At 43.4% G+C, this 18118-nt stretch overlaps 1 protein-coding gene across 2 annotated transcripts in view; it reads right to left on the reverse strand.

The window, feature by feature from the left end:
* DNAAF9 (dynein axonemal assembly factor 9) overlaps positions 1-18118 on the reverse strand; it is a 132488-nt gene that overhangs the window by 45239 nt on the left and 69131 nt on the right. For both annotated transcript variants that reach the window (XM_059133811.1, XM_059133810.1), the window contains exons 19-25: positions 17996-18046; positions 17355-17442; positions 6462-6565; positions 2483-2629; positions 1346-1434; positions 825-926; positions 441-558 (exon numbers count right to left, since the gene is read on the reverse strand). In XM_059133811.1, the coding sequence (XP_058989794.1) occupies positions 441-558; positions 825-926; positions 1346-1434; positions 2483-2629; positions 6462-6565; positions 17355-17442; positions 17996-18046 (699 nt within the window). The remainder of the gene's footprint in view (positions 1-440; positions 559-824; positions 927-1345; positions 1435-2482; positions 2630-6461; positions 6566-17354; positions 17443-17995; positions 18047-18118) is intronic.

The raw sequence follows: 18118 nt of genomic DNA on the forward strand, positions 1-18118 counted from the left end.
TACTCTTGGGAAGACGATGTTTATAAAGTATCACCTTACCCTGGTAATGCCAGCAAGGCCCAAGTAACAAGTCCCTTCCTCTTATGAAGCTCAGTGTGTCACCAGCTGCCAGGTAAGTCCTTATTACAAACAGAAAGAGCTGATGGCACAGAGCACACTGAGCAAGAATTTGAAAGACACAGAGAAGCCAGGGGAGGCACAGCAAGGGGCCAGAGCTTTATGGCTGCTCCCGGGCTTGGCTGGGGTCACTGTAGATGCCTATACACTCTCACGGTGCAGAGCAGGTTTCATGTGTATTATACTATCGGCATCCTAGGAGGTGGAGAGTCTTAGGAAGGGACTCTGCTTGAGCTCTTTTCGTTAACTGACAGAAGATTGAAGGGCAGCCTATTGGAATTATCTTCCTGTGACTTCCCAGCATACTTGCTGAGTTGCTGTACCTTGTCATTTTCTACTCGGTGAATGGGGTTGATTTCGGCTTGCTGCAGCAGGACAGGGAGATGGGTCCTCATCACAGGTTCCCGACTAATGCTGCTGATGGCGAAATGCTGAAGAAACCTAGAAAAATAAAGACAATGTTATTATGTTACATCACTAGCCTTGCCTAAATCTGCTCCTTCACATAGGAAACTTTAATTGCTAAAAAAGAAACTCAGAGAGATTCACTCTAGAGAATAAAATTGTTTATGGTATCACTACCACCTTATACACTGATCCCTAAGAAGCTACAAAGAAAAAGGAGCTTAGAAAGAACCAACATGGAGGTTCCTGACATTTCAAAAGCCAGAACATTGAACATTTACATACAGCAAACTGGAGCTCACCAGTCTAGCTCTGGAAGTTTGGCTGGGAGGACCTTTAGAGGACTCTGTTTCTCCCCAACAGAATGGCCCAGGACACTGAAGAGCTTCTGGGCACTGGAGTGTCTGGAATATCAAAAGTTCACAGATTAGAACTCCATCTCCCTACAGCACACATACTTTACATAACTTGTTCTGATGCTTTCAAGCCAGAGTCCCGTGACACAGTCAACACTTCCAAAACAAGCATCTCACTGACTTGAACACAATGTGGCATTACTGTGTGAGGATGGGTGTGCCCACAGAGGAAGGTTCACCTGAAACCCTTGGTAATATTATGGGTTTCTGATTCTTGTGGATTTCATCTCTCTTCACTTCTCTTTCCCCAAGGGCACTGGCTACCTGTAAGTGGCAGCGCTGGAATGACTGTGCTGGCCCTTTCGGCAGCCAAGCCCCCTGTGTTACGTAATGTAAGTCGCCCTGCAGAGACAGCAGACACACACAGCTTAGGGAAACAAGCATAAACGCTGAAGGCAGCCACTTACAATCTCTTTTGTTCCACAGATAATCCATCTTCCTGGATCACTTTTAAAGACAGCCCTGAGTTAGCCTGCTGTTGCCAGGGGGAGAAGACCTAAACAAAACAGAATTTGAGCAAAGAACACTTTAAACCCAACAACAGGATATGGAATCCACATGGGGATTTGATGGTTGTTGAAAATCGAGACTGACAGTACAGAGAAAAACCATCATAACAAACAAGTTTGTTTCAAAAATAGAGGCCTGCAGCAATTTTGTTCTGTATTTTTCAAAACTAGAATTTCTTTCTGGGTTCCTCTCCCAGGGATTCTGCTCCTTCAGAGGCCAGGAAGCACGGAAGAAGGCGTCAGGTAACACTGTTCTGGTAGCAGGGGCCTGTTCTTCCTTGAGGACAGGACCAGAAGAAGGAGTGATTCACCCTTGCCTAGAGGCAGAGGGATGGCTGAAGAGAATCGAAAGGGTTCTCTCTCGGGGACACAAAGAGCGCGGGTGGACCAGCAGGCAGTAAGAGGGAGACATGGACTAGCCTGAGATGCCACTCTGCGACCAGACCAGCTCTTCTCTCTTCTGTGTTCGGTCAGTCTCCCCTGAGAGAGGGACACGGTTTCTTCACAGGCTGTGGCAATCACACCTTTCTGAACATTGTCACCAGTCAAGAGGCTGGCCATGTGTTTGACTTTGGTTATTGCCTGGTCTCTAAGTGGGTTGTATAATTCTTGGTAAGCTCCCTCCTCACGCAATCTGTACCGAGTGCCTATAACATGGAGCCTGCCAGGTGGGACTTCACAAGGGAAGGGCCTGTGAACCATGGGAAGGGAGAGACTAAGGTAGAGTAGAGCTCTGATCCATTAGGTAGGGTCAGATAATTCAATAAAGTAGCTAAAAGAAAAATGAGTTTAATTAGACCTAAAGGGACAAAGAAGATTTGTCTTAGCAGCTAAAAAGCCTTTCGTTCAGTTCCTTTAGGATCTCCTCTCAATGGCAAAAGCACCACTCCAGGACCCAAGAGGATCAGAAGCAGCCCCCTCCACCAGGCCTCTCATCACCTTGCTGTTAGCCCTGAGATGTGGCCTTACCATCTAAGCTCCTAACGAAAAAAAAAAAATGTAGTATTTGTTTTGCTGACCAATGATTGGTGTTACCTCTGAGTAAAATGCTTGGTATATCTTTGATTTGGGGAACAGGGCAATCATCAGAAAATTGCTTGATCCATGGAAATGAACTGGGAGATAAGGAAGCAACGAGCTTTTGAAGTCTATCAGAAGGGCAGCAACAACACTCGTGGAGTCCTAAAGAGAACAAGGATGGAGCATCGGTGAAAAAAGCATCTGCATGACACTACCCCTCCCAATACTGTCTGGCCACAAATGACAAATTTCCCTGCAATTGTTTTCACATTATGTGGTATACTGGGGTCCAATGATAGATGTGCTTTCCAATACCCAGTTGAGGGAGATAAAGGAAGTATAAGGGTCTTTTCCTCTAAACTGAAAATGTCATCTCAAACTTCTTTCTGGTATCAATCCCTAATCAGATATATGATTTTTTAAAAAAGTTTAATTATTTATTTTGGGGGGGGAGTGGGAGAGGGAGATGGAATTTCAAGCCAACTCCCCACCAAGCACAGAGACCAATGTGGGGCTCGATTTCACAACTCTGAGATCAAAACCTTAGCTGAAATCAAGAGTTGGATGCCCGAATGACTCACCACCCAGGCGCCCCGATATGCAATTCTTTAAAAAAGTTACCTCTATACTCAACGTGGGGCTTGAACCCGAATTCAGAGTCATAACATCCTAAACCGAGCCAGCTAGGCTAACCATGATTTGTAAATATTTTCTCCCATTTTGTAGGTTGTTTTCACTTTCTTTCTTTTTTTTTTTTTTTCACTTTCTTGATACTGTATTTTGATGCACAGAAGTTTTCAATTTTGATGAAGTCCAATTTATATATTTCTTTTGTTGTCTGTGTTGTTGGTGTCATAATCCAAGAAATCACTGCCTACTCCAAGGTCATGAGGATTTTACTTCTATGTTTTTTTTTAAATTATTATTAACATATAATATATTGTTTCAGGGGTACAGGATTATGATTCATCAGTCTTACACAATATACAGCGCTCACCACAACACATACCCTCCCCAATGTCCAACACCCAGCCACCTCATCCCCTCTAGCAACCCTCAGTTTGTTTCCTGCGATTAAGAGTCTCTTATGTTTGTCTCCCTCTATGATTTTGCCTTGTTTCATTTTTTCCTTTCTTCCGCTATATGATCCTCCACTTTGTTTTTTTAAATACCACATATCAGTAAGATCATGTAATTGTCTTTCTCTGACTTATTTCGCTTAGTTTCATACCCTCTAGTTCCATCCACATCACTGCAAATGGCTCCTACGTTTTCTTCTAAGTGTTTAACAGTGTTGGTTCTTAGACTTAATTTTTTTGTACACGGCATAAAGTCAGGATCTAACTTCATTCTTTGCATGTGGATGTCTAATTTTCCCAGCACCATTTGTTGAAGATACCTTTGAATGGTCTTGGCACCCTGTTAAAAATCATTTAGCTACATCTGTGAAAGTTTATTTCTGAGCTACTTTATTTCTTTGGTCTATTTATCTGACTCTATGCCAATACCACCCTGTTGCTTAATTACTATAGCTTTGTAGTAAGTTTTGAAATCAGGAAATGTGAATTCTCCACCTCTGTTCTTTTTTAAGATTATTTTGGCTACTTGGGGATACCCTGAGATTCCATATGAATTTCAGGATGGGTTTCTAGTTCTGTAAAAAATGCCATAGAATTTTGATAGGAATTGCACTGAATCTGTAGACTGCTTTGGTAAAATTGTGGTCTTAACAATGTTAAGTCTTCCTATCCATGAACATAGAGTATCGTTTCATTTATCTAGAACTTCTTTAATTTTTAGAGCTTCAAATTATAAATTAGTCTGATAAATTTTATGCTATCCCCAAACAAGGAATACTATTCATGGATGAATCTAAAAACCATTATACTGGTTTTTACCTGGGGGACTCAGTCAGTTAAGCGGCTGCCTTCAGCTCGGGTAATGATCCCAGGGTCCTGGGATCAAGCCCCACATCTGGCTCCCTGATCAGAGGAGAGCCTGCTTCTCCCTCTCCCTCTGCCTGCCTCTCTGCCTACTTGTGCTCCCTCTTTGTCAAAGAAAATGAAAATAAAATCTTTAAAAAAATAAAAAACTGGGACGCCTGGGTAGCTCAGTCGGTTGAGCCACTGCCTTCGGCTCAGGTCATGATCCCAGTGTCCTGGGATCGAGTCCCACATTGGGCTCCTTGCTCAGTGGGGAGCCTGCCTCTCTCTCTGCCTCTGCCTGCTTGTGCTCGCTCTTTCTCTCTCTGTCTCTGACAAATAAATAAATAATATATTTTTAAAAAATAATAATAAAAATATAAAAAGTAAAAATCATTATACTGAGTGAAAAATGTCAAACTTAGAAGGATATAGAAGGTATGATATCCATTTATGCAACATTTTATTTTATTTAAAGATTTATTTATTTATCTGAGAGAGAGTATGCTCCCAAGCAGGGGGAGGGGCAGACAGGGAGAGAGAGAAAAATCTGTAAGCAGACTCCCCACTGACTATGGAGCCTAATAAGGGACTTCATCCCAGGACCCTAAGATTATAAGCTGACCCCAAATCAAGAATCAGATGCTTAACAGACTGAGCCACCCCAGGCAACCCCGTTTTTATAACATTTTAGAACGGCATATTGATTTACAGTGACAGGAAGCAGAAGTGGAGGGGAAGAGGAACTGCAAAAGGGCATTAGAAAACTTCAAGGGTGATGAAAGCTGTCTGTACCTTAACTCTGACAGTGGTTTCATGAGTATATACATCGGTATACATCTGTCAAAACTTTAAATGGTTAGTTAATTGTACTTACATTGTATTTAAAGTATATGTCAATAAATTAAATTATTAGCAAAAATATTTAAAATCCTTAAGTGGTCAAATCTGACAGACTTTTCCTTTGGAATTTCTTGTGTCATTACTAAGCTTACGAAGTCTTCCTGTCCCTGGAAGTTTTAATACTTATTCATTTTTATACTCTTCTTTCTTCTTGTGAAATTTTAAAATATTTAGTCTATCAGAAGTTTATTTTGATTTTTGATATGAGGTAAGAATCCATTCTGCCCTGCTCCAAGTTAGCTAACTTATTGTCCCAGCACTTGAATGATTCACCTTTTCTTCTCTCATCAAAGTTTTCATCTAATAATGCCATCCATTCAATCTTGTTGGCCTGCTTGCACTTTTGAACACCCTTTAAGACAACAAATTCTATGTGGAAGAAAGATATAATTTTCTCTGAATTGTTCACAGAACTTATTTTCTGAGCCATCTGACCATACCACCTCACCTAGTCTGTCTTGACTCCCATACAGGCTGGTTTTGAGGCTGAAACCAAGCACAATAGAGGGCCTGCTCTCCACTCTGGTGTCATACTGAGAGATGAGCTGTACCTTGGCCAGGAGGAGAACAGCCTAGGGAGAACTCATAGTTGCCTACTTCCTTGCAAGGGGAGGGCAAAATGTTAAACGAACTGGTGAAGTTAAAGGGTGGCTCTGGGGGTAGAACTTTCACAAAGGTAGAGGGGAAGTCTGAGTTTGTCCAGGAATAGGGCTGAGCCCTCATGGGGAAAGTGAGCCATTTCTCTTCTCTCTGGATCACTTAAAATTCTTTCTCATGCTAATGGGTGAGTTGAGCCCCATCAAATCAAAAACAGCTCCTTTCCAGTTCTTAAGTGAGTGAGCCTTTGGGTTCCTGGGCAGGAGAGGGCCATTTAAGGCCTTCTTCAGCCTACTTTCTGGTTCTCTTTGGGATAAGTTAAGTGGGCATGGGTGGCTGTTCGCCCTCCTGACCCAGAACTCTTTTCCAGCTAAGCCCTTTATGGCGCAGTGAGATTAACAAATGGACAGGCCTCTCCATGAACTCCCTGCCTGCCTGCCTCAAGGGCAATGCTGGTTCCTGACATCCTGACCCATGGTGGTGGAGCAGGGACAGGGAGTTATTTGGTTTTCGTCTCAGAAGTATTGAGTATCCTTCTGAACATCAAAGCCATGGACTAATAAAACACCTACCCCATCATAGAATGAAATGGAATTCATGTGATCCTTGGAAAGGACGATACTCCCATGATGACGGTGAGAAAACAGAAGACCCCTAGAGAAGAAGTGCACCTTCCCTGGAAGGAAAAGAGAGCAGGTCAGAGCTGGAGGGCTGGATCCTGGGGGCCAGATCCCAACGTCCTTGCATGTATCAGGGCACACCACACTGGTAACTAGAGACTAGTATCTGTAATGCTTTAGTTACTCAATTTTTATCCTGAGTCTTGTGTTCTGGGGAAGCCAATGCACACTCCTGGAGCTTCAGAGAGAAATGAAGCATCACAGACTTTCCATAAAATTAGAAAAAACAAGTGAATAAGTTATCTGCTGCTGGGAGAGAGGCAAAATTCACATTCACTTGTGGGCATCTTGCAGGGAAACACACTGAAAAAGACTCTGGGTATGTCTCCTCCACCACTGAGTTTACAGACTCTCCTTTCTCCTATTTTGGCCGAAGCTGATTTGGCTCTAAAGAGACCACATCACTCACTGAAAGTCCAGCAAAGAGCACCAGGGTCTCAGGTAAAGGACTGGTGAAGGGACCTAAAGGTCCCTGTGCCCAGCAAAAGAACATCTGAGTTAGTTAACAGATATTATAGGCAGTAGAGGCCTGCTACTCTAGAGCTGCTCCCTCTCCCTCTGCCTGCTGCTCTGCCTACTTGTGCTGTGTATCTCTCTATCAAATAAGTAAATAAAATCTTAAAAAAAAAAAAAAAAAAAAGAAGATGGGTGGGATGTGGACAATGGATGTGGCTTTCTCAGTTCAAGGATTCAGGTCCAAAGACAGCTGCTGTTTCTAGGTGGCCAAGGTCATACAGAATAGCTCATTATGGGCCCTAGGGGGCAGACCAAAGAAGAACAGGCAGCTAAAATGACAAGTGTTAAGACAGGGCTTGCTTTGGAGACTTAAATGAAGCACCCAGAGTACCCATAAGACTCCTGCTCTCTGGAGTTGGTCCAAACTGTGTGCTTTCTTTTCTTCTAACAGTCTTTCTTTCTTTGTTTTCATATCTGTAGAAGAAAGAAATTACTTCCTGGAGTTCAAGGCACAAGCTTGGGAATACTGTCATCAATATCTAACTGCTAAAGCAGAGGACAGAAGACAAAGAAGAGGGACTGATTCCTCGAGCTGTAGCTCTAGGAAGGTAGCCCCAAAGCTCTGGAGATTGTAAGGACAAGAAAAGCAAAGGCCAAGGTGAGGAACTTCGGGGACCTCAAGCTGAAGTCTTCCTGAGGAAGTGGGATTTCAGAAAGCAGAGAGGCCTAGTGAGTAGGTATGCTTGTGTGTGCATGTTAATGGGGCATGGGAAGAAGTGGGGGAGATGGAGGCAGTTTTTAGGCACAAGATGAAAGTCTGGAGCCTATCAATAGAAGAACTAGATGACCAGTCAGAGGGAAACAATGCTAACCACAGCACCTGGGGCAGCAGCCGCCCACTCCAAGGCATCGAGTGTAAGCCTCACAGCCTCTATCAAGTATAGTATGACCTCCTTTGCAAATAGCCTTGCCCTATGGCCCTCTTGAGTAGAGGCAACCCATGACCCAGCCTCATCCTGCATCAAAGCCAAGGTTCCTCATGGCTGTTCCCAGACTATTACCTTCCATGCTGGCACAATACTTTCATTCCCTCAGAGACACAGCTATTTCTTCTCTTCACTGTTCACCTAAATGCCCTCCAAGTCATGCCACAACACTTCAAACAGCTTCTGAATGTGCTCAGTCTTTTCTTCCATAGCCAAGAAGGTCCGTCTCTTCTGAGAGATCGGGAAATGGCCCACGCCCCATTCTGGGCTCACTACTCCTCAATCCCAATGCCACAGCAGTAAAACAGCACCCAGAACATCTCTGAAATCTTCAGCTCCAGAACCTACTCTTGGACTACAGCATCCCATCAGCCTTTTAGTCATCTCACTCCCTGATCTCATCCACTGACGTCACTGAGCCTTTGAAGCCTCAGTCCCCTAGTTTCCCCCGATTGCTCAGAAACAGCTCAGATCTGCCCTGGATGTTTACTAGTTAACACCAACTGCACCAAGCACGTCATATACCTTACAGTTTTCTGCCTTCCTAACAATCTAAAGAGGCTATCTTCTTAAAGGGCTGATGGGGAGACACACCTCAGACAGGTTTCTCCCAAAGTCACAGGACTACTACTTCAGCGGAGCTGGGTACAGATTAGAAGTCCGTAGGGGACCAAGTCATTGCGGCATCTGACGTCCTTCAATTCTCACCCGGCTTCCTCCCCTCTACCCTCTCCAAATGGCTCATCTGACAACTTGTGCTCTCTGCTTCTTAGCCTTATGAGGCCCACAGTGTGGGGCTGTTTTAGCTCCTCCTCCAGCTCCCCCAGGGCCCAGCCAAGATTTTCAGCCCTCTCCTCATACTACGACCTCATCAATTTGGGCCACAAGATAACTCTATCTACTGTTTACAGAAAAAACAGGGATCAACAGGTACTAGGAGGTAAGAATTGCTCTCCTACTGCTTACTATCTGTACCTTTCCAGGTCTGGGCTCACCCTCCACCTGTGTAGCTCTAACATGAAGCTTCTCAGAAGCAAGTCTAGTACCACTCAAAGGCTTCCTGGACAACATCTTCCAACGCTTCCAGAAAAAGAGCACAGATGAGAGAGATTATCTCTAGCATTTCCTCTCTCTATACTCTGAAGCCTCGAAACAAAATGGGAAAGAGGAAGACAGAAATTCACAAGGCAGTATTGGAAAAGCACTCATATGGGGCCTGGCCTAGGGCAGGAACTCAGTAAATGGAGGCTGATTTTAGTACTGGCACAGAACAGCTACCTTGGGTCACAGCTACCCCTCACCCTGGCTCTGGAAGCAGTAACTTTCATTATCCTCAGAGCATACATGAAATAGCTGAAGTGACTCAATGGGTGGTCCAATGCCTGTTATCTGGTCTCTCAGATCCTAATCCACTTGAAGTGATGACACTTCCAGTATCTGCTCTGGATTCATAACTGTCAGACTTTGGTCTGAAGGGATATGCCTTTGCGGGGGTTTCTCAGTGACCACAGTAACCAACTCCTGAGGAGATCTCCTTGTCTTTTTTTTTTTTTAAGATTTTATTTATTTATCTGAGAGAGAGAAAGTGAGTGAGAGAGACCACAGTGGAGGGAGAAGCTGACTCCCCATTGAGCAGGGAGCCTGACATGGGGCTTGGCCCCCTGTCTTATCCTTGGTGTCCTTACTGAAAGGCCACTGTCATTCCTTCTCCATTCTGTGAGTCCAAAAACCTAAGGTAAGAGGAAGTTCTCCCTGACTACTAAAGCAGCAGGGGACCAAGGGATGGTTCTGTCTTTGACCTCTGCATCGCCAGTGACCTCTGCATCACCAGGAGTCCAAAAGAAGGATGAGCCCTCAGGGCAAACCAAGACACCAAATGTCAATGAAGAATTTGGCTTTCCTTCCTTCAGACACCTGGCTACACAAATAAAACTCCTCCAATGGTCTAGCCTGTATGAAGACGGAGTATTTATTTATCTCTGCTGGGGAGATAAGATGCAATGGCTGATAAGAGACTCAATCTCACAAAACAAACTGAGGGTTGCTGGGGAGGGAGTAGGTAGAGGATGGTGGGGTTATGGACATTGGGGAGAGTATGTGCTATGGTGAGTGCTATGAAGTATGTAAACCTGGCAATTCACAGACCTGTACCCCTCGGGCTAATAATACATTATACCATAATTTTTAAAAAAAGATGCAATGGCTGGATAATTTCCATTCTATGTGACAGCGTGTGAAATGTACACATATTGTTTAAAGAGAAACAATAACAACACAATTTCGGTGCCTGTACACTCGCCACTCAGCTAAAAAATCAAGCATTACTAGTACCATTAGCCTCCCAAATGCCCTTTCTCAGTGGCCATCTTTCTTCTACCCAAAGGAAACCAACATCCTAAATTCTGTACAGTTTTATCATACATTAATGTATCTATAAACCATATATTATTTGGTTTCATCTGTTTTGTTTTCATATAAATATAATCTTAGTACATGTGTCCTTCTGTGACTCGCTTACTACTCTCGACATCCATTCCTGAGTCACCCATGTTGTAGGTAATATGCAGCTGCATAATTCTTTCATATGCAGTGCTGCAGAGGACCTTTTCTTCTCAAGAGTCCCCAACTAGCTTCCTGTGGACACCAGGGAAAACACAAGAGGGTTTAGAATGAAGTCAGCAGATAGCAGATGACTGCTGCCTAGGCCTTCCCATCCTGAAAAGGCAGGACTTATTTTGGTTACCAAAGTTCTCAGGATGTGTCCACTGCCCTAGGTGTCAAGGGACCAGTGCCTCTGTTTCTCAATGCTGAACAATCTCTGCCCAATGGAAAAAACCACTCTGCAATCTGTAAATCACTACAGGGACAATGAAGGAGCTGCCTGAGTGCCAACCATTCATGGAGGCCTGTAGGAAATAGTAAATATACAGTCAACTGATATTCAACAAAGGTGCACAGACAGATCAAAGAAAGAGGAGAGCCTTTTCAACAAACGGTACTAGAAAAACTGGATATTCCTATGTAAGACAATGAATATCAGACCATACCTTGAATAAGACTTTCTGCCTATTCCCATTGGCCAGAGTAGAAAACCTCACACTTCACAGGGATGTTAGATAGAATATTCAGAAGGATTCTGCCTCAGAAGTGGGGTAAAATTCACCCTAAATTAAATGCTGTTCTGTCTCCTGGCTAACAAAGCTTAAAAGCAAGGCCAGATGTGGGGCACGTGGGTGGCTCAGTGGGTTAAAGCCTCTGCCTTCGGCTCAGGTCACGATCCAGGGTCCTGGGATCCTGGGATCAAGCCCCACATCGGGCTCTCTGTTCAGCGGGGAGCCTGCTTCCCCCCCCCTCTCTCTGCCTGCCTCTCTGCTTACTTGTGATCTCTGTCTGTCAAATAAATAAATAAAATCTTTTTAAAAAATTTTATTTATTTATTTGACAGACAGAGATCACAAGTAGGCAGAGAGGCAGGCAGAGAGAGAGAAGACGAAGCAGGCTCCCCACTGAGCAGAGAGCCCGATGCGGACCTCGATCCCTGGACCCTGGGATCATGACCTAAGCCGAAGGCAGAGGCCTTAACCTACTGAGCCACCCAGCTGCCCCAATAAATAAAATCTTTAAAAAAGAAAAAAAAAAGCAAGTCCAGATGATATGACTAGAAGAAAAACATATTAGAACAATTATTGTAACTGTATCCCGTATGTTCAAGAAGCTAGAAGACTGAAACATATTAACTTGAGACATAAAAGACGTAAAAAATACCTAAATCAAACTTCCATAGATGAAAAATACAATGTCTGAGAAGAAAAATACACTGAATGAGATGAATGACATTAGACAGTTGTGGAAGTTTAGCTAAGCTACTCCAGGGTTTTGCTGCCCCCACACACATTTTTTTTGGCCAAGTGACCTGGTGGGGGGGGGTGCTTAAAATGACACTGACCCCTCAAACAAGCCCTGTGTAGCAGCCTGCAAACTCACAAGAAAATATAAGTTTCTGACATGACTTCCCCAACAGCCCTTGTGATCAAGTCTCCACTGTCTCCGAGGGCCATTCCCTTGTGCATTCCTTAGAGAAAACCCTGCTCTTCTGGTTTGAATTGACCTACCTGGCCTCAACCTGGGAAACCCAAAGCACTCTACCCACAAACTCTAATAAAGGCATGTGCCCCAGGTCCTGCCACTCTCTCTGTCTGCATTCTGTTTTGACCTTCCTGTGTGCCCTGAAGGCATGAGGCATGCCTATCACCCTGTACTTCCTCCAGGACTTGTGAGAAATAAAATTCCCTATTTCAATTTCTTTTGTAGTCTTTTGTTGAACTTGGCTCTCCATTCAGTACCCTGCGCTCCACTTCACAAATGTTAATTTAACATTAACAAACTCATAACAACAATGCAGAAGAGGTTAGTAAATCAGAATATATACAAGTAGAAACTATGCAAAATGAAACATGATGAGAAAAAGGACTGAAAATAATTGTACAGAGCAACAGGGGGCTGTGGGACAATTTCAGGCAGCAAAGTGGAGGCCCAGAATAGGAGGGGAAAAACTTAAAAAAGAAGCCAAAAATACTAATATGAGGAAAACTAAATCTATCCATTGAAGAAGCAAAATGAATTCTAAGCACAAAGAACATGAAAAAAGACATACCAACTCACAGAAAAATAAAACTGCTTAACATCTGTGATAGAAAGAAAATCGGGGTCCCTGGGTGATTCAGTTGGTTAAGCATCTCTCTCTCTCTCTCTCTCTCTTAAGATTTTACTTATCTATTTGTCAGAGAGAGAGAGGACAGGCAGCGGGAGCGTCAGGGAGAGGCAGAAGTGGGAGCCCAACGCTGGACTCAATTCCAGGATCCTGGGATTATGACCTTAGCCAAAGGCAGACGTTTAACTGACTGAGCCACCCAGGTGTCTCTTGAGTGTCCAACTCTTGATTTTGGCTCAGGTCATGAGATCAAGCCTTGTGTTGGGGCTCTCCACTTAGTGGAGTCTGAGAGTGCCTCTCCTTCTCCCTCTGCTCTCCCCAAACTCGTGCATGGACATACACTCTCTCTTTCTCTGAAATAAATTTTTAAAAATCTTAAAAAGAAAAAAAAGAAAATCTCAAAAGTAGCTGGAGTAAAAAAAAGACAACTTCTATAGAAGGAACAAAGGTAAGGATGGCAGTGGATTTCTGCTCAGGAATGTTGCAAGCGAGAAGACAGTGGAGTAGAGCAAGATCCTTCCGGAAAGAAGGAAACTGTTGGGGTGCCTGACTGGCTCAGTCAGTGACTCTTTACGCTGGGGTCATGAGTTTAAGCCCTACGATGGAATTGAGCTTACTGAAAAAAAGAAACAAACTATGACCTAGAATCTTTACCAAGTGAAAGTATCAAAACTCGACGAGTGGGACTTCTGAAATGGCTGTGAAGATTCTGGCAGATGCTCTCCCCAGAAAACAGCGATGAAACTGGTCTAATTGTTAAGACAACTACTTAAGGACTCTAGTAATGGCCCAAATTTATATAATAAAACTGAGAAGGATTTATTTGAGAAAAATCTATTGAAGTTTGATGAGATCGGTGGAAATGTGGTATTTCAGCCAGGGGCTATTCACTTGACCTCTCCTCCAGTTCCATGGTATACAAAAATCTTACAAGGGAGAGGGGCTGACTTTGTTTGAGACAAAGCATAGAAAATTCTATAGGCATGGATGTCAAAAAAGACAGCAATCAAAGTGGCAAACATTCAGGGAATGCCAATATACTGACTAGCCAGAGATGACAGCAGTGGTTGGTTCGGCTAGCCAGAATGCAACAGGGAAGTCAGGAGACTGAGACAACAGATGTCAATTACTATACAGCAAGAAGGCTGTGTTTTAAGGCATCCTCCTGGGGCCATGTGCACCAGGAGACAGGTACAGGAATGTTCATGACAGGACTGTCTGCAATAGCAAGAAAATTATGAACCTCAAATGTCCATCAACAGTCCAAAGAATAAATAGCACATTTTCATATAAAGGAATCCCACTGAGCAATGAAAGTGAATGAACTTCATGGCTATCCACAACAATCTGGATGAATCTTAGGAAAAGAATAGTGAGTAAAAAGAACAAGACCCAGAATACACAGAGTGAGATTCTATTTGTGCTATTCAAAACCAAGACATTGTTTACGGATATAGGCATATGTGGTAAACCTATAAACCGGGCTCCTGAGGGTTAGCAGGTGGGCAGCCTGCCTGACCAAGGACAGCAGGGTGGGGAAGACGAGACACGTGAAGGACATAAAAGAACAGGACCTGTATAGCAAGAAGTCCTGTGATAGGAGAAGTCATTAACTGGGGAAGAAAAAGGTTTCAGTGGAAGCATTTCAAAGTAAAGGACGTACTAGTATTATCTACATGTAGTGGAAGGGCCAACCCTGGACTGAGAATCAGAAGACCTGGACTACCCTCCAGACCTACTGTGAACTTGCACTATAATCTCAGGTAAGTTTTCACCTATGGGGCTCAGGACAGGAAGCTCAATTAAGATAACACAGGCTGAAGAGCTTTTGTCAATGCCTTCAGGGAATAGGAATGGATGAGTTTCAAGCTCATCACAGTCTCAAGTAGAGACAGATTTACCAGGACACTAATGACACTTAAGCTTCAGAACCCCTCACCTGCCCAAGCTCCCTTCTAAGGCCGTCAGAAGAATCCTAACCGTTTTCTGTTATTTCTCCTTGAAAGAGCCTTAAGTGGTATAAACTTTAAGCCCCACTTGACCTGGGCTCCAAAGTGGCAAAAAGCTTAATAGACAGCTAGAGGAGATTCCTGTTTAAATTCACTATTCCTATTTAATTTTCCTGCCTCAGAAAACCACCCCCTAATTCAAACTACATTTCCTTCAGAAACTAAGAGTGTGCTCTCAAAAGAGTGTGATGAATAAGGCTCCAGAAATCCCTGGCTGTGCCCTTTGTGTACAGACCTCAGGATATATTGAATCTTCCTGGATAACTCAATACAGCACAAGATTACTTTTCTAAGAAGGCCCTTTGCTAGGAAGGTGCAAACTAATATTGGCAAATATCCTTGCTAAATATTGTAACTGGCTCAACTATGACAGAACCACCTCTGTGTTGCCTCTACAACCTGGTTTTTTTTTTTTTTTTTTAAGATTTTATTTATTTATTTGACAGAGATCACAAGTAGGCAGAAAGGCAGGCAGAGAGAGAGAGAGAGAGGAGGAAGCAGGCTCCCCACCAAGCAGAGTGCCCGACACGGGGCCCAATCCCAGGACCCCGAGACCATGACCTGAGCTGAAGGCAGAGGCTTAACCCACCCATTGAGCCACCCAGGCACCCTACAACCTGCTTTGGAAACACTATGCAATCTTGCCCCAAGGCTAGTAGCACTGTCACATACTCCCTGCCTTCAATAGGTGTTCCGGACTCTGGTCTTCTGTACCGGGATCTGGAGAGGCACAAATGTAGGCAGGGCTGGAGCACAGGCACAATAACGAACGCGATTACTTACTACCCGGCATTCTGTGGAGCCCCAAATCTCCTTGTGCTTTGTCTCTTCCATGAATGGAGGAGAAGCTGAACCACTGATCTGAGGGAGAAGAATCTGCCACCAGACAGACTACTTCCAAGAAGAACATATTATCCAGAAGGGGGAATTTGCTCAGTAGAGGCTGAGAAATTTGTGGAGTAAGTCACAACTCTTCCTCCGTTAAGACCGCTATATCAACAAGCGTAAGAATAGGACTCCTAAGAAAATGTTATTTTGAGGAAACCAAAAAGGAACATGGAATCCACGTGAAAGCAAAGTTTCTGAAAATCTTAGGTCAGCAGAAATACTGCCAGCTTGGACTGAAAGGGACAAGGAGAACATGAAATCAAAGGAGAGTAGCATTTGGACCCCAAATGCTATTGGCAAGATGCAGGCTGATAAAAGTCACCTACAAAGTGCTACTTTTGTGAAAAAGGAAGGATGACCAAGGTGTAGCCACAAGCTTAGAGGAGAAAACTAAGAGTTTAGAGGATGAAACTAAGAGCCCAGGTGGCAGAGATAAGAGCCATGGTGGACTATTCCCAGGCCTTAAAACCTAACCCAGATCCTGGGGTGTACCCAGCCAGATTTCAAAGCTACCTGAGGCTGATGACTCTTTTTTATTTCCATTACTCCCCACCTTTCTGAAGCTGAATGTCTGTAACTGTTATCCTATGCCAGGGCCACCTTGGGTGTTGGGAGGGCAGAGCAGATAACTTCTCTCATTAGTTTCACAGGGCCACAGATGGAAAAGACATGTGTTCAGGAGTTGTATTTAATGGATTAAAAGCCAGAGCCTTATCTGTATCTGATTTAGATAATCTTGATGATGAGATTTTGGATTTTTGAGCCAGTGAGATTTAGGACTTTGAACTGTTATATAATAAGGTGGGGCCCTTGAGAAGGGGTGACTGTATTTTGCATGTGGGAGGAACATGAATGGGAAGCCAGAGTATAGTCTGTGGTAGGCAGAAATTTAAGATGGCTCTCATGACCTTCATCTTCTGACGTTACTTCTGTGTTCGTGTAATGTTATACTGCAAAAGGGACATTATTTGAGTGAGCTTCCTCTAATCACAAACAGCTCTTTACAAGCAGAGTTTTCTCTGGCTGGTATAGAAAAGAATTTAGACAGATCCGAAGGATAAGAAAGATTCAACAACACAGGGGAGGTTTTCATTGCTGAGATGGCGAAGGGCTGTCACAGGGCATGGACCTCTGGGAGAAAGAGTTAAGCATGGTCCTGGCAGACATCTAGCAACAAGATGGGGATCTCAGTCCTACAATCCTAAGGAACTGAATTCTGCTGATAATCCTAAATGAGCTTGGGAGTGAATTCTTCCCCAGAATCTCCAGATACGAGTCTAGTCTGACTGGTGCCTTAACTTCAGAGAATTTAACATAAATACAGCCAAGTCTACTTGGACTTCTGACCTACAGAACTATGAAATAGCAACTGTGTGTTTTAAGCTACTAAATTTGTGGTAACTTTTTATATAGCAACAGAAAATGAATCCAGACTTGTTTAGGTCCACAAATTCTATCTCTGGACACAATACCACTCTAGCCTATTCTGAGAATAATCCTCAGGGAGCAAGAAGAGAACCAGACTGTGGTTCTGGAGCCATCCCTTCCTAGCACAAGTTTCCTCATCTCTAAAATGGGTGGATAAAAGGAGAAATGCTGTTTAAGGAAATACTTCTATACCAGCACAGCAAGTCTTTTCAAGTATCAGATGTATTGCTAATCACAATGCCAATGCCAATACCTGTAAAGAGGGACCCAGACACAGTCAAGAATAGAAAAGTAATAGCTGGCTCACCTTCCTCTGGCCAAGAATGTGGATTGCTGGAATAAAGATATGCTCCTTCTCCTCCTGTTAGAAAAGTACCCAGGAAACTGGCATCCCCCTTTAAAAACAATCACAAAGAGCAGACGATTTGTAGCATAAACTTTACAGAATCAAAAGTACTGCACGTTTGTTTGTCTACAAAAGCTGCTTAGTCAGCCTCACAGAAACCCAACTTTTTACATGCCTTTGGCATGTTACTGGCATTTTCAACTTGTACAGTCCTCTCTGAGTCCAGGCATCAAAGCCTGCTACTCTTGTTCATGCTCCAGTGGATTTCTAACAATTGGAGACAGCTCACCTTGCCTAAAACCTTGACCTCTAAGTTCTATATGTCTAGGCCAATCTGAGACCTGCTTCTAATAGTACTGGGAGATTAAAAAAAAAAACACACCAAAGGCCAAATGGCAGAAAGAATCCCTCTAACTGTGTACCCCATTAAAGGGTTATTTCTAAAGCTTTTTTGGGAGGGGAAGGATGCAAATAGGAATTGAGACAAAGAGGAACATATTCTTTAGGTTAGCCCTAAAATGAAATATTCCAGGTTATCTTCATAAACTGTTTATATTTCATTTTTATACAATGTTAACATTGAGGATAAGAAGGCTGCTTACCTTCACTGCTTGCTGGGTTTTCTCAGACAATTTTACTTCATTATCTTCTACCTGTATGCAAAAGAAGTGCAAGTTTTCAGTTTCCTACTTCAAGGGCAAAACTCTCCTAGGTCTCCCCAAGTT

Source organism: Mustela lutreola, chromosome 9, assembly GCF_030435805.1.
Source record: "Mustela lutreola isolate mMusLut2 chromosome 9, mMusLut2.pri, whole genome shotgun sequence".
In the NCBI taxonomy this organism is placed as follows: domain Eukaryota; kingdom Metazoa; phylum Chordata; class Mammalia; order Carnivora; family Mustelidae; genus Mustela; species Mustela lutreola.